This window comes from Varanus komodoensis, unplaced genomic scaffold (assembly GCF_004798865.1).
Source record: "Varanus komodoensis strain SLA01 unplaced genomic scaffold, ASM479886v1 scaffold10, whole genome shotgun sequence".
Lineage (NCBI taxonomy): Eukaryota > Metazoa > Chordata > Lepidosauria > Squamata > Varanidae > Varanus > Varanus komodoensis.
In genome coordinates, this window is record NW_025335269.1 from 19,121,040 (window position 1) to 19,135,916 (window position 14,877).

The window sequence follows — 14,877 nt, forward strand, 5'->3', positions numbered from 1 at the left end:
GCTTGTCACAGAACCTCATTGGAATGGAGGTTCAGAGAAGGTAGATGGCCCAAGAATTGTAGGCCACTTCTTAGCCTCTATTTAATCTAGTGTACATGAGAGAGAATTTCTGTCTCTCCTTTTAGCCTTGACAGAAGGCTAGGAGTGGGAGGGGGTCTGGCAACAACCACAGCTAATACCTTGCTATTTAGCCATGCCCAAATACTGTATGGGGATTATTACATTGGTTGAGATCTGAAGTAGATGGTCGTGTGACTTACTTTACAGAAGAGAGTACATTTCTTTAAAGACAAGGAATCCTAAACAGGAAGAACAGGAGTCTTGAAACTGCCCGTCAGCCATTAGCATCTGGACAGCAGACTGACCACACTACTCACTTGGTCACAGTTTTCTCCACTAGACAGAGATGTATTGTAGTTTTGTTTAAATTACAGTAACCGTTCCTAAATTGGTGCCAAGCTGTGTAAATTAGTACATGCAAACTTTATGAAAATCTGTGTCCTTTGCCCCCCCCCCCCATGATACGCTTTTTAGTCAATGTGAAAATGGCTGCTTTCTCATATTTAGTAGATGGAGAAATATTACAACTTACAGAATTATTACTTCAAATGCATGCATGTCATATTTTCTTGAAATGGTAGGTTTGGGCAAGTTCCTGGCTTTCCATCTTGCTTTTCTCACAGGTCTGTTGTGTCATTAAAATCCAATGCTTTACTACTTAGAAGAGCAATGGGATGCAAAGCAGCAGATATTGTTATTAATATGGAACTTGTAGTATAGCTGGATCTAGTCCATTGACTTGGCTTGTGAGACTTTTGCTAAAAGACAAAATGTTGCGATGAAAATGGCTCTGGTACTCTCTTTTTTGAATTCTCTACCTGAACAGATTTGTGTGCATCTTACTGATTTTTATTGGAGGTTAGTTCCAAAAAAGTGTATTTCAGATTGTTTGAGAGCTAGTGCACTACAGTGGGAGAGACTGAACGGTGAACACTTTTAATTTAAATTACACAGTGATACTGAGCCCAGTAGGTAGGCAAATCACTTTTTCTCAGCTCTTGCAACTTCCAGCCAGAATATGGGGGTGATAATACTGGGCCATTTTACAGAGTTATTGTAAAGACTACCAACATTATGTACATTACTGAAGAGCTCCAACTACTATATGGATACTTAATATTGGTATTAGCAGTCATAGTAGTAATCACTATAGATACTGTAAATGTTTGAAAAGCATTTGATGATGTCTGGATGGGTTACATTGGGCTTAGAATGTATTAGCCTTGTCAGCTGGGTATTAATGGCACTGGATTTCTGTGATGTTGGAAAAGTCATGCATGCTTCAGTATTGGAGTGCTCTAAAAAAATGGGCTTTCACTGAACAGAGAGGGCATCTGGAAAATGGACATTCAGGAATGAGTAACAGGTTAGCTTGAATGACTAAAGAAAAAAATTGATTTGGCATCAATTTTAACTCTATGCATCTGGCTTTCTGCAGACAAAATTATAGATCCCAACAAAACAACAGTAGTTAATTCCTTTCATAAAAGAGTTTGTTTTCATTTGCTGATTTAAAAAAATGACAACAACACCATTACCACATATATGCTGTTTTGGTTAATATGCTCAAAGCCATCTTGGGCATTTATGTAGGTATTATGCTGATGTGACCGAGCTGTCATGAGATTAAGGAATGAATTGACAACAGTATTTCAGAAAATCACAAAACATCCATCAGATTCCACAACTATAACACTAGCTAGCTGGCTATCCACAGTTGAGGGTGAGTCTGGGACTCTCGCATTCATGGCTGTCAGCCGATTGTGAGCCATGTGGCATTACTAATGTTTGAGGACATGGGCTGCCAGGCATTCAAGATTGGCCAGGGTAAAATAGGAAATAGTTTTTGTTCTAGTCTATAAGGACAGTTGTCTAAGAATAAAATGAGTTCTCAAATCTCACTATCTTTATTGGTAACATGTTTAATATACCCATGACAGTGACTCCTTTTTTCCTTCATGAATAGACCAAATAAATATATGGAATAAACTCCATACATATACGTGGGTTAGTTTAGTGTCTGTTAACAGAATAGTTGTGTCTTTCAGGACTTCTAACACGCATATCATATTCCTGTTTTTACACACAAATTTATCTTTATACACAAAAAGATAATTTGACACAAATCTGCCCAACTTTTGGGTGTGGGAGGATACAAATACCTATTATTGCTGGTGGAATAATGTTGATAAGGAAGAGTTTACCATGGAAAAGATAAATATGTATTATATTGTACACTAGAACATTAAAAAGTGTTCCATGGTTGTTGCTTTAAACTGGTAGCCCCTGCCTCCTGTCAGTTGTGATAAGGCTTGCATAAATAACCTATGAACTGTTGTTTCTGGGAAAGGTTGTTTTAGGCAATATCAACTCTCTTTAGGATTATTTAACAATGTTGATTAGTGTACTAGCTACCCTTGGGAAGGGAATGGGTAGTTAAATACAGTTCCAAAATTGTTACTTTGTTTGAAGAAGTTAGTTCCCTGACTTCTCTAAATAGAGTAACAATAGCAGATCTATATCACAAATCCAGTTCATTTATTTATTTATTGTGGCCATATCATGCCTTTTTTCCTTAAGGAACTGGAGGTGGCTTACATAATCTTCCACCACTTCTTATGTTCACAATAACCCTCTGAGGTAGACTAGGCTGAGCATGAGTGACTAGCCCTAGATCACACAGTGAACTTATGGCTGAGTGGGAAATAGAATCCAGATTTCAGTCCAGTACTAACCACTACACTACTCTGGCTCTTTGTTGTACTAAAGCTTGCCATAAATAATACTTACTTCTCCCCACCTTGTTAGGATTCCAAGCAAACTATGAGCTAGGAAGGTCAACACAGTATGTCTTGGTTATGCAATGTGTGTGTGTGATTCTGTTCCCATCATGGCTCAGTTTTTAGTATTTTTGTTCTCCTAGTGCATTATGGAAATACCATTAATTGGCTTGTGGTAGTAAACAGGCTCTTCTTATATTGATAAAGACCAGTGAATATTTCTAGGCCAGCCAGAGGTGCCAAACACTGAACTGCGGGGTGGGGACAGAAGATAAAATCGCTTCTTTCCCCCCTCTGTGTGTATGTGGGGGGACTTATCAGCATATAAGCTGGTCTATTGACGATGGTGCTATTTACTTCTGCTATTATTCCATGTGTATTTGTGTTTTTAATATTATTGTTTCTGTAATTTTTAAAATATTTTTGTCTCTAATCTGGATTCCATTGTTATTTGCCTTGAGCACCATTTATTTGTCAAAAGAGAGGATATAAATTACATAATGTCCATGTGTGTCTTTTGCCTTCCCCACCCTGATGGTCCTTATGTTTTGGACTACAGCTCCCATTATCCCTGATAACTGGCCATGTAGACAGGGACTAGTGCTCCAGGACTTCAACTCCCATAAGTCTGGGGAAGGCTGAAAGTACTTCTCTTATGACTAAGTTATATGATCTTCTGAGAATGGTGGATAACCCAACCACTTGTTGGGTGCTGTGATTACTGACTAGCTTGATCATGGAAGCTTTCCTGTGTTATGGCAATCCATGCCAAATTTTGACACATGTAACTTTTTGACCTAATGGCATTTGGCTCTGCTTGCTTCCTTTTCTTAATCTCAAATGTCAGATCACATTCTGTTTACCTGCTCTGCATAGGCTACCACATTCTCCATCCCTCCAAAGTTCATGTAGTTCTTTCAGTCAAAGACTTCAGCATCATTCACTACTGGTTGATTGGAGTCTACAAAAGATGAATACTGATACTTTGTATGGTGAAATGGAATCTCAGCATTGACTTTTACAAGTAGCTATCTCCTCTTAGTGTCTTTGTGTTGGGGATACTTTTAGCAAACTCTTCTTGTCAAACATCCTGGGACCTAGGCTCCCTTTGAACATTGCATGCTTCTGCATAGATATAGGGGAATGAGTGTGTGTGTGTGTGTGTGTGTGTGAGAGAGAGAGAGAGAGAGAGAGAGAGAGAGAGCGAGAGAGACTGCAAATTGCAAACTTGCACCATTTATTTGGTTAGAAATTTTTTTCCCAGGGTGACATAAAACTCAACACTCCCTGTCCTTTAGCTTAGAGAAGAGGAAAAAGAAAAACAAGAATATTTAGGCAACAGTTCTTAATGTTACATGTATCTTATAACAAGCAAGTGGAAGGTTGGTGTAATGGTGGTCATGTGGCTGGAGGTTGCTGGTTGTCTTATCAGAACCAGCTGGAATGAAACAGCTCAAAGACAGCCTGATCAAATAGCTAATCTTTGATCGCACAGGAGGAGGCAAAGCTTGCTTCTCAGTGAGGTTGGTGGTGTTCTGTTCCTGTGCCAAGTGTAAATATTTTTCTGGGACTAAAAGACATTAGGTGTTGCTTTGAGGGTGAAATAGGGATATGATTTATTAGCTATTCTTCTCAAATAGTTTCAATGGACTCTGCTAGGCCAATTACACCTACCTATCCACATTGCTAGGCACTTTGTGCTTTTCAGTAGTAAAGGGTTCTGTCAGATGCAAACAACAGCCTTGGTCTCATAACTGTGATTGCAAAATAAAGTTCATGCTTGCTGGATAACACTTAGTAGATATATTTTCAGGACTTTTGAATAGTGTCCTGATGTTTAACCTTGACATGCATGCTGTGCATTGCCAATTCTTCTGAAGCTACAACAGTTCCCTTGTTTCAGGAATGATGGGAAGAGGCAGCTCAAATTGCTATTTTTTGGCTGTTCACAGATATATGACTAGCAGATGGTGTTTGCTATAGAAGGTAGCTTACTGCACTGTTTAATGAGTCTTCTGTGACACATTTTATACCACAGAGAAATAGTAAGAGATTGTGAATTCAGATTTACTGCATTGGGCAGTTCCTTCTCTTGCCTTGTTTGTCATTTAGCTGTTGATGTAGCTTCTGTGGAAAAGCTATAAAGACCATACATAATTCTAGGAAAGAGAATCATTTGTGTGGAGGGACCAAAGATGACAGTTTGACAAGAATCACGAACTATTCATGCAAGTAAGCTTTTGAATAATGGAAGAGGGTAGAGTGAAGGGACTTGGTTTAATTGTGTAGTATGGACTAGGCAGAAGGCAGTTCAGGGATCTAGAGAAAACTAAAGTACATTTAGCAAACCTAAAAGTCTGCCCGCCACTACATTTCCAGTGGGGTGTAACCTGTATTTGTAGTTAGGTACAGTCAATGAACTGCTTGCTGAAAAAGTGTAAGAGACTTTTTTTAGTCATCTCCTTTGGGATGTGGTTGCCTGTAAACTTTATATATGCAAACAGTGAAGATTCTCTTTGTTTTCTTAAGTGAATTGTTCAGAAAAATGAACTGGTTTATATCTGTCCTTTTGCAGTCTGGGGAAAATATAGAGGGAAGAAAGAGAAGCTACAATCTGCAGTACTGAAGAATAATGTTTATTGATGAGGCTTATGCAGAGTAAAATGACATTGGCTTCCAAGCCTTTGGCACCATGCTGCTATTAATACACTTGACCTGGCTTTGATCAACTTGTGCCAAAACACAAGCTGTTGCATCAAGTTCCATTTGTTGCCTCAGTCATACTGGCTTACATGCAGAAGTCTGTTTTTACTGCAGTGGCCTCTATTTCTCCCCCACCCCAATTCATATTTGGTAAAAAGCAAGTAAATACTGTGGCATCCTTAGCTCCTTGAACAATAACATGCTGAGATATTTCATCAAAGGAAGCAAAATACTATCATGAACCCGGAATTCAGGGCCTTGTAAACTGTGGGTATGCAATATTTATGCTGTGGGGAAGAAATAGTTCATGCCGAGAATGCTGAGAGTTCAACTAGAAAATGTCAAACAGTTTAACATAAAAAAGCTCTTAGAAAAGGCAAGTTTAAATGTTTGCATTATGTAATATCTTCTTAAAAGGGAACATCTAAGAGAGGTGAAAAAGGAGGAAGCGAAGGGGGTGGTAGATTGCTTTCTAACCAGCAGCCGATTGGCTCCTATGCTTTATTAACAGTGGGGAATAAACCATGTGCTTTGGTTGGCTGATCAGATGTTCTGGTTATCATGGCACAAACTATTATTTGTTTATTAATTGGGGTTTGCATCCTGAGAGCTCCCTGGGTATGGATGATCATGGGAGTGCTACTCCTAGCAGGATTTTGAATTTACACTTGGACACAGACAGTGGTTAAGAATGATGAGCTTCAAAGAACTCTTGATTCAACTCTCAGCTCTACCAAGCTCACTAGGTGATCTTAGGCAAAACTGCCTTTGCACCTCCTTTATTAAAAGTAGGGAATCCTGACTGTTCCTTCTGAGGGACTCCAAATTAACAACTGTAAATGTTCTAACCAATTCAGGTACTCTCAATAGGTGTTGAATTGAATGCATACAACAAAAATGGGATTATGTCTGCTATCGCTGTGCACCACCTGCTTATTAGCTCTCTGTGTCCAGAGACCAACACACGAGTGGTTTGTATGTATCAAGGTGCTCTTTGTGTGATGGGAGGCCTGTCTCCCCAATCACATCCTCAGAGCCTGCATGCGCACAAGTTGTGCATGTGTTGGCTCTGGACACAGCGAGCTTTTCAAAATATGGGGATCGGGGGCCTGAATAAGTGGTGACCTAGTTCCTTCCACACATTGCTTCTACCCCTATTCAGCATCCTGAAAAAAGGTTGCTTTGCATTCTGCAAATTTCAGCCTGTGGCATGTAAGCAATGTTCTTTATTGGTTTAGCTTTAGATTATTCACAGAATTGGAGATTTCTCCCACTGCCTATGAGTTACAGGACTGAAGCTTACCTCAGCCCTTTGATTCAGTGGTTTTGAAGTCTCTGGAGTAGGTAGCCATTTGGCCAGCAAAAACATGTCAGCTTTGACTTCAGAGACTAGCAAGATATGAAGCTACCAACAGAGATAGGGTAGTCACTTTTCTGGAGATGGTGGAAGTGTGAGGGGAGTTAATAATGCGTGTGCTTCATTATACAGATGGATGTTTAGTTCTCTGCAATATAAAAATAATACTGGCCCTTATGGCAGGGTTCTTCTAAGGAAGGACTATCAACTGGTCAGAAGATAAGTAGCATATTGCTTTAATAGATTCATAGCCCACTTTTCAGGATAGTTGTAGCAAAAGTCAGCTCATGTGTGAGTTTCTGCAAGCAAATTCTGCTATGCTATGCATAGATTGGGGGGTTGAATCCAGACTTGGTCATCCAGTGGGACTTGAGTTAGCCATAACTAAATTCCTGTTTTCACAGCTTCTGCTCTAAGTATGACTAAATCTAGATACAACCCAGAAAGTGAGGATTTAAAAAGGGTGGGAAAAACAGCTCTAGTTTGCTAATAACTGATAGGGAATTGCCTTCTAAAATAAGTTGTTTTCACCCAGCTTGATCTTGCAGCCATAGGGCTTGATGTGACCTTGACAAAATCCTACAATATGTTCTTTCCTCTGCCAGTCTAGCCATTGCTGTTAATTATTTGCCTAGCTAGTAGCATAGTTATTAAAAAAATCCAGATCCATGCTGGAACAACTGCACTGTCACAAGTGGACTTCTATTCCATCCAGACCACTGAAAATTATATACAGGGAGTCAGATCATCTTGTGGAATGGGCTGAACTGTGGTATGTATTAGGGGGGATGCTGGCCTAGCCTTGTCCTGTGGCATCCCTGTGATCTCACCCTCAGTTAATCAGTCTCTTGGCCATGCTGAAGTACAACTAAAATGCAAAATACCTTGGCCTTTATAAATGTAGCAGTTGGAACATTTTGCTTTCAGGGTGATCATTGCAGCAAAATAGGTTACAGATTAAGAGAGACTTGATGAATTATTTTAAGTCAACTGACATGGAACCGGATATTTGATGCTTGCTGAGAAGCTGTTGCAATATATTATTAATACTCATCTAAACTGAAGGAAGTGTGCATTGCATTATGACTGTACATAATGCTAATGTGCTGGTGTGCTGTGTATTCTAACTTGAGGGCAAAAAGAGAAAGTTTGCACACTGGCTTTCAATATTTTCTGTTGCATAGATGTTACGTAACACACAGGGTTCATAAGACTGATTAGAAAGAATGATACCTCTTACTATGGAAAGCTGATCATTATGCAGAATAAACTCACAATGATCCCTTTAGCAAATATGTGCTAAAAAGTATAGTAGACAAGCAACCATATAATTCAGAACTAGAAACAGGACACAGGAAAGACAGTGAGAAAATCAACATTCAAAATAAAATAAGAATGACAATGTTCTCTAAGAATAGAATAAATATCTGGGGCAGAAGAATTGTTTTGAGGTGGAAAATTATATAGTCACTTAAAAACAAGCAAACACAGTGCCCCTCAGGCCCAGATGTGGTAGCAGTAAGAAGTAGTAGTATATATCGCAATCTGTTTCCTCACTGATTGTCTGCCTATCAAGTAAGCAATGATGAGAAAGAAGATGAGGAGCAGTAACAGCTGATGACAGTGGTGGTAAGAGGGTAGAAGCACTGATAGAGGCAGGGGCATTGAGAGTATCTTGTCCAAGAGCCTTCAAAAACCTAAGTTTACATTCCCAGGCCTTTAGGTCAAGCCTGTTCTTAAGTGGCATAACCAATTCTTGTTTAATGTTTATATGATTATTGTAATTCAAAGCCAGTAGGCCATTTAAATAGTTATCTAGTCAGAAACATTTCGAAGGCGTAACATTTTATTCATCACAAAGTAACTGGCAGAAGCTTCTGAATGCCAAGCCTGCTTTCTTTTGGCTATTGCAAGCCAGCTTCCTCTCCGTAGCAGTGAGGTTGCATGAGGGACTGGCACTACATTTTATCTACTAATTTGCAGCTCTTCCAAATGCCTTCTAATGCTTCAGGCTTCTGTGAGCTCATATGACCTTTAGGGTAAAGAGTCAAAAGTCAAGCAAATACATCACAAAGTTGACTGAAGATGACCTTTGAGCAGCATTATCCAAGAAAAATGTGCAACTTACGCACCATGTGAGTGGTGGGAAAAAAAACTGATCCTGACTGACGTTTTATATAATTTGATGACAGAAGTATTTGCATGGATAAAGTCAGACGAGATATTTGCACAGTCTACTTTTCCATGCTTCAAAGGCCTTTTTTATGAACCTTCACACAAGCTGTGGACTTTATGAGCTACAAAACAAACAATTTCTCTGTAGTATTTTGTAGTATGTTACGAGATTTAAGAGGAAATTGCTTATTTTTATTCAGCAAAAAATGTACATAATTTCTCCACACACACTCTTTGTCAAAACATGAGTCTTTTAGGACTGGTTCTTATTGCCATGTGGAAGGTACTGGAAATGCTTCCAGATGTCAACATGTACCCTGTGATGGCCATAACCATTGGTAGAACTGCTGTCTCTGCCTAATTTAACTTGTGGGGCTCTAGCAAGTTTAAGAAGAACTGTATGAACTTTGGCAAATTGATGCATCCTGTGAAAGTAATGCTATTCTTAATTTGCACATCATGTTAAATGTAGTCAAATTAAGCATTTAGTGTTGGTAGCATTTAGTTAGAATTAATCAATGGGCCAGCAATGATCAGAATCAAACAAGGAATAATTCGGGTAAACTTTAAACACCAGGAATTCTCTATTTCTCTCCCTTCCATAAATGCACTGGGATTCTTTTCTGCTAATTAATACATCTCACTTTAGGCACAGCTGGAAGCTCAGAAGGCCACACAGGATTTCCAGAGAGCTACTGAAGTACTACGGGCTGCTAAGGAGACCATTTCCCTTGCAGAACAGAGACTGCTAGAAGATGACAAGCGCCAGTTTGATTCTGCCTGGCAAGAGATGCTCAACCATGCTACTCAAAGGGTAAGAGCCATTGCTCACTCTTCTTGGGACAGTTGTTGCTTTCCTATTCCTCTCCATCAGGAAAACAGGAAGCTAAAAATTCTTCGATAACCTGAGCAGGGAGATGGTACTGGTTGTCTCATAAGACATGTATTACTTAAGTGACAGCTGGTTTATATGTAGGTTGGGAAGGAACCTAAAACACCAAAAGTCTTCTTTAGCTACCTAATTTTGAGAAAAATCAACCTTTTCCCACTTGCATTATATGAAAGTTGTTAGTATTGTGGCCACTGTTTTCAAGCTGTTTTGTTACAACTTGTACAGATTTTGGCATCACTTAGATTAAGTCAACAATTGTCTCTTCTGTAGGCTCCATAACAAGTCTCCAAAAGCAAAACAATGTCTCTTTGACTTTTTCATACTTCATAGAATCATAGACTAGTAGAGTTGGAAGGGGCCATGAAGGCCAACGAGTCCAACTTCCTGCTGTTGCAGGACACCATGTTACACCATCCCACCCAGATGGCTGTCCAGTTTCTTTTTGAATGTCTCTAGCGTGGGAGAGCCCGCCACCTCTCTAGGCAGCTGGTTCCATTTTCATAGATGTCTGCTACTATTTTGCATTTTCATATTAGTCAATTGTATATCCCTAATAGTTTATATTTTTTTAATGAATGAATTTTAGCTGCATATTTGCAACTTTATTGTGCTGACTTTACTGACAATTGTCACGTTTCTCCGTTTCACTACCATGTCAGGTATTTGGGTTGAAACATTGTGGAAATAGTATGCATATGTTCACACACAAGAATTGCAACTTTTCCAGCTCAAAACCAGATTTCATTTTTTCTTCTTCAAAGGTCATGGAGGCAGAGCAGACAAAAACCAGAAGTGAACTGTTGCACAAGGAGACAGCAGCTAAATACAATGCTGCCATGGGCAGAATGAAACAGTTGGAGAAGAAATTGAAAAGGGCCATAAATAAATCCAAGTATGTGTTGTATTTTTGTATCTATAGGACCAATTTCCACCTGTATGTTTGATAGAATGATGTATAGCTGCATGTGTGAACTGCGTCTTGAAAAACAACATTGTTCTCTCACATGAACATACCTGCATTTTGAGGTTTAGATTTTCTTAAATCATCCTTCCCCAACCTGGAGGTCTCCAGATGTGATGAACCACAATGCCTATCAATACCTGCCAGTGTGCTGGTTGGAGATGATGGTAATTGAAGTTCATCACATCTGGAGGCCAGCAGCTTGAGGGAAGCTGGCTTAAGGTCCCAACGTCATGCTAAAATCCTTACTAGGTTACAGCTACAAGATAAGTTATGATCTGGATAAGTTTTCTGGGAGGGATATGGATAGTGCTGAAGGAGTACATATTCTGTTCCTACATGCAACATAAAATAAAATTACAGGCATGGGAATGACCAAATAGCAGTCCTAGAATGGCAGTCTTGAAGCATTTAATGTTGACTCCTAAATTGTATACTCAGTTGTAAGAGGGTCTCAAAAATAATTTTTCTGCTCTTTCAGTGTTCCCAGCAAGTCCTTTTGACTGAGGGAGCTGTGAGGGATCCTCCCCAGTGGTGTAGCAGTCAGCTTTGAAGTGCAGGCACTCATCATGACAGTCCCCAAATCTATGGCCCCAGGGAGAGCCCAGAAAAGCAGGCAGCTGGGTTGAGTCAAAGCAGTTTTCTGTGAGGAGCAGATGTTTCGTAAAGGTCATGAGTCTAAATTGCTTGTGCAAGACCAAACCAGAGCAAAATTATTTGCATTGCAATGAGGAAAGCTCACAATATTCGAAAGAATCCATTTGCCGAAAGAATCCATTTGCCCCCAGCTACCGTAAGGACTGCAGCTAAGCTCAGACAGAGCTGGGAATTCTGAGGGGAGTGGATGACATCATTGTCTATAACTCCCTACTAATCAAGCCTTGGTTACTGTTCATCTCCCAAACCCTCCACTTGCTGAACAATATTGTATCCCATGTATGGGAGCTCTCAGATGCTGACTCTGCAACAACAACAGAACTGTGAGATGGGTGGAGGTCAATTTGAAGAGAAACTGTTAGGAGAAGCTGCCTGGGAAGAATTCATGTTGCTTGCAAATAATTCATGTTGCTTGCATAATTATTGTTTAGAAAGTTGTCCATGAAAACTATCTTCCATCTGCCTTTCTGGCTTGTTGTATCAATAATTTTAAATGCCTTTTCCTGTGTTTTCCCTTCCCTGTAGGCCTTACTTTGAACTCAAGGCAAAATATTACGTACAATTAGAGGTACGTGTCAATACATTTTCTAGGAAAGATTGGAAAACTATATTTCATGCATTGCAAATAAGTACTATAACAGCATACTATACTATCTTTTAATCAAGATACATGTCCTAATGTGATTGCTTTTTTTGGCAGAGTGGGCAGGGGGTTTCACTAGTGTTCCATGATAGGAATTATCTTGTTTAGGGCTTAAACATGTCAGGCTGGAAAGAATCTACACAGATGGGGGAAGTGTACCAAATCACATAGCATATGTCCCTGGAAAAATCCGAGAATGAATTTTCAAAACTAGGATGGGGCTATTTTTTTCTTAGAATTTTATATTCACCTTTTTAAGGATACAAATCCTTTCAAGGTGGCTTGCAAGTCAAATGAAAATATGTTAATAAAATCTCTGTAAAACAAGAACAAAGCATAATCTTTCTCACAAGGCAGTGAACCTTGTAAAGGAGGTGAACATTGTAAAGGAGTTGAGTTACAACAGAGGAGTTGTTGTAACTCAACTCCATTGCTCTCCTTTTTTTCTGGGCTGTGTTTGGTAGATGATGCTTAGTGTTATCCAGTTGGATACTAGGATGATATAAATTACATTGCACTAACATTAGGGTCCTCTAGTGTGATACCACTAGCATTGGCTAGCACAGCAGGTTTTCTGGGGAATCCTATCAAATCATCTAATGCTATTGGATTTATGGTAGAGGGGTTTTTTTTTACATGAGTACAATGTAATTTACAGTAACTGTATGCAATTGGATACTGCCCAATATGTTTACCCTTGAATGGGAATGGTGCTGAAAAAATAGGCGATTGTTTGTTTGCTTACTATGGACATGCACTTCTCTCTGGAGTTGAGTAACACACACTTATCTGGAATTGTACATAGATGACTTCCCTAGGCTAATGTAGAACAATGAGGAATTTCCCACAAAATGGTATAAATATTCAAGCAATGAGCTCACTGTTAAGAATAAAGTATTCATGCCCTTCTTATGAATGGTTCCAATGATTCCAGAGGTTGAAGAAGATGCTCTGTGAAAGTTTATGGTTAGCATATTTTGGCTCATTGGCTGATTTTGACTCACAGCGCCAAATATATAGAGCTGGATTCAAGATCTGCCTTCTGGGAGATGAAGGGACCTTCCATGAGAGGAAATGCTCTGCTCACTGAAGTTCTCTGTGCCTGATAGGAATCTTCTGCTCACCACAGCACAGCTCATTCCATTCCGCGGGTTCTTCTAACTCCGAGAAGTGTTTTTGGGAAGCTGGAGGCACTGCTGTGGGAAGCAGAAAATCAAGTCCCTTTCTGCCCGAACAACTTATGTAGCATAAAATATACATCTAACCCACCAGGAAATCTGTAAATTAGTAGCTGGGGCCAGAATCTTGTAGGGGAGCTCTAAAACATGTGCACAGCTTCCTCTGGTCAGAATTCAATTTATGAGCTCAGGTGCTATGTTTTTTTTTTTTTTTAGCAGTCTCAAAAAACATGTTGCCTTTTAATGTGCTATCCACCAAAGTGCTTTTGTGAGTAAAGGAATTTTTTTCTGATTATATCATTAGCAATTGAAAAAGACTGTGGATGAACTGCAGGCAAAGCTGTCTTTAGCGAAGGGTGAATACAAAATGGCTTTGAAGAACTTGGAGATGATCTCAGATGAAATTCATGAGAGGAGACGAGCCTCTTCCATGGGGCCCAGAGGATGTGGTGTGGGTGCTGAAGGCAGCAGCACTTCAGCAGAAGACCTTTCAGTGTGCAGATCAGAGTCAGATAATATATCCAGTAAGTAGAATCAAAGCATGTACAGGTTGGACCATGTCAAGTAGGAAAGTGTTCTCTGACAGGTATGCGTAATGTCCGATGGCTCAGTGTGATACAGTAACAACTATTGTCTTGAAATGGCTAGAGCCAGTACCAGTGTGGGTCAGTTTGGATCCCTGTCTATCTTTCTAGATGTCCCCTCCTCTTCTACTGGCCCCTCACCATTTCCTCAGAAAGAAAGCACTGCTTAGAGAAGCCTCCCCTTCCTGCCCATTTTTAGAGACTCACCAAAGCTTACCCCATTTATCATGATCTTACGACCCTCCGCTAGTTGTTTTTAGGGGACTGGAGGGGCTGTCATGAGAGGATGGGAGCAGGGAAGCCCACTTCTAGCAGCGCAGTTGATTCATCTTGAATCTGCATCCAACCCACAAATGTCATGATAAAGTTTACAACTCACATAAGCATCTGTTATGCATCATTGAGCCCAAATGTGTAAAACATGTTGCTTTCCCTGTTAAAATACATGAAAATGGCAACTGGGAATGGATATGGCCCTGAAGCTGCTCTTGGACCCTGAAAAGACACTGCCTGTGATTGTTGATGGTACTGTGCTGACTGGCTGAACCAATGGCTTGTCTCAGAGGAAGGACATTGTATCTTCTCCCCAGCACCCACACCGAACTGTGAAGTCAGTGGCTTGATCCATTCTAAAGTGGAAATGGCTCATGCCCATTAGAATTCTACTCTCAATGTAAAAATGACTAGACTATTTGCTTAGTGCTTGGGCCCTATTGCTTTCATTGTCACTTTGTATATAGTTACTGTATGGAGAAGCTGCCATTTGGAAATGGTTTCTGCCAGCATCAAAATGGCTGACCTAACACATGAACAATAATTCTTAAGCAGCTCATTTCTACTTTCTTAATAGCTGGCCTTGGATAATAGGAAAAATGCTGCTTATTTGA

General features: G+C 39.8%; 1 protein-coding gene across 1 annotated transcript in view; it reads left to right on the forward strand.

The window, feature by feature from the left end:
• The window catches only part of SH3BP5 (SH3 domain binding protein 5), a 41,844-nt gene that overhangs the window by 23,236 nt on the left and 3,731 nt on the right, over nucleotides 1-14,877 (forward strand). The window contains exons 4-7 of the mRNA XM_044455660.1: nucleotides 9,725-9,889; nucleotides 10,729-10,859; nucleotides 12,111-12,153; nucleotides 13,711-13,930. Coding sequence (XP_044311595.1) covers nucleotides 9,725-9,889; nucleotides 10,729-10,859; nucleotides 12,111-12,153; nucleotides 13,711-13,930 — 559 coding nt within the window. The remainder of the gene's footprint in view (nucleotides 1-9,724; nucleotides 9,890-10,728; nucleotides 10,860-12,110; nucleotides 12,154-13,710; nucleotides 13,931-14,877) is intronic.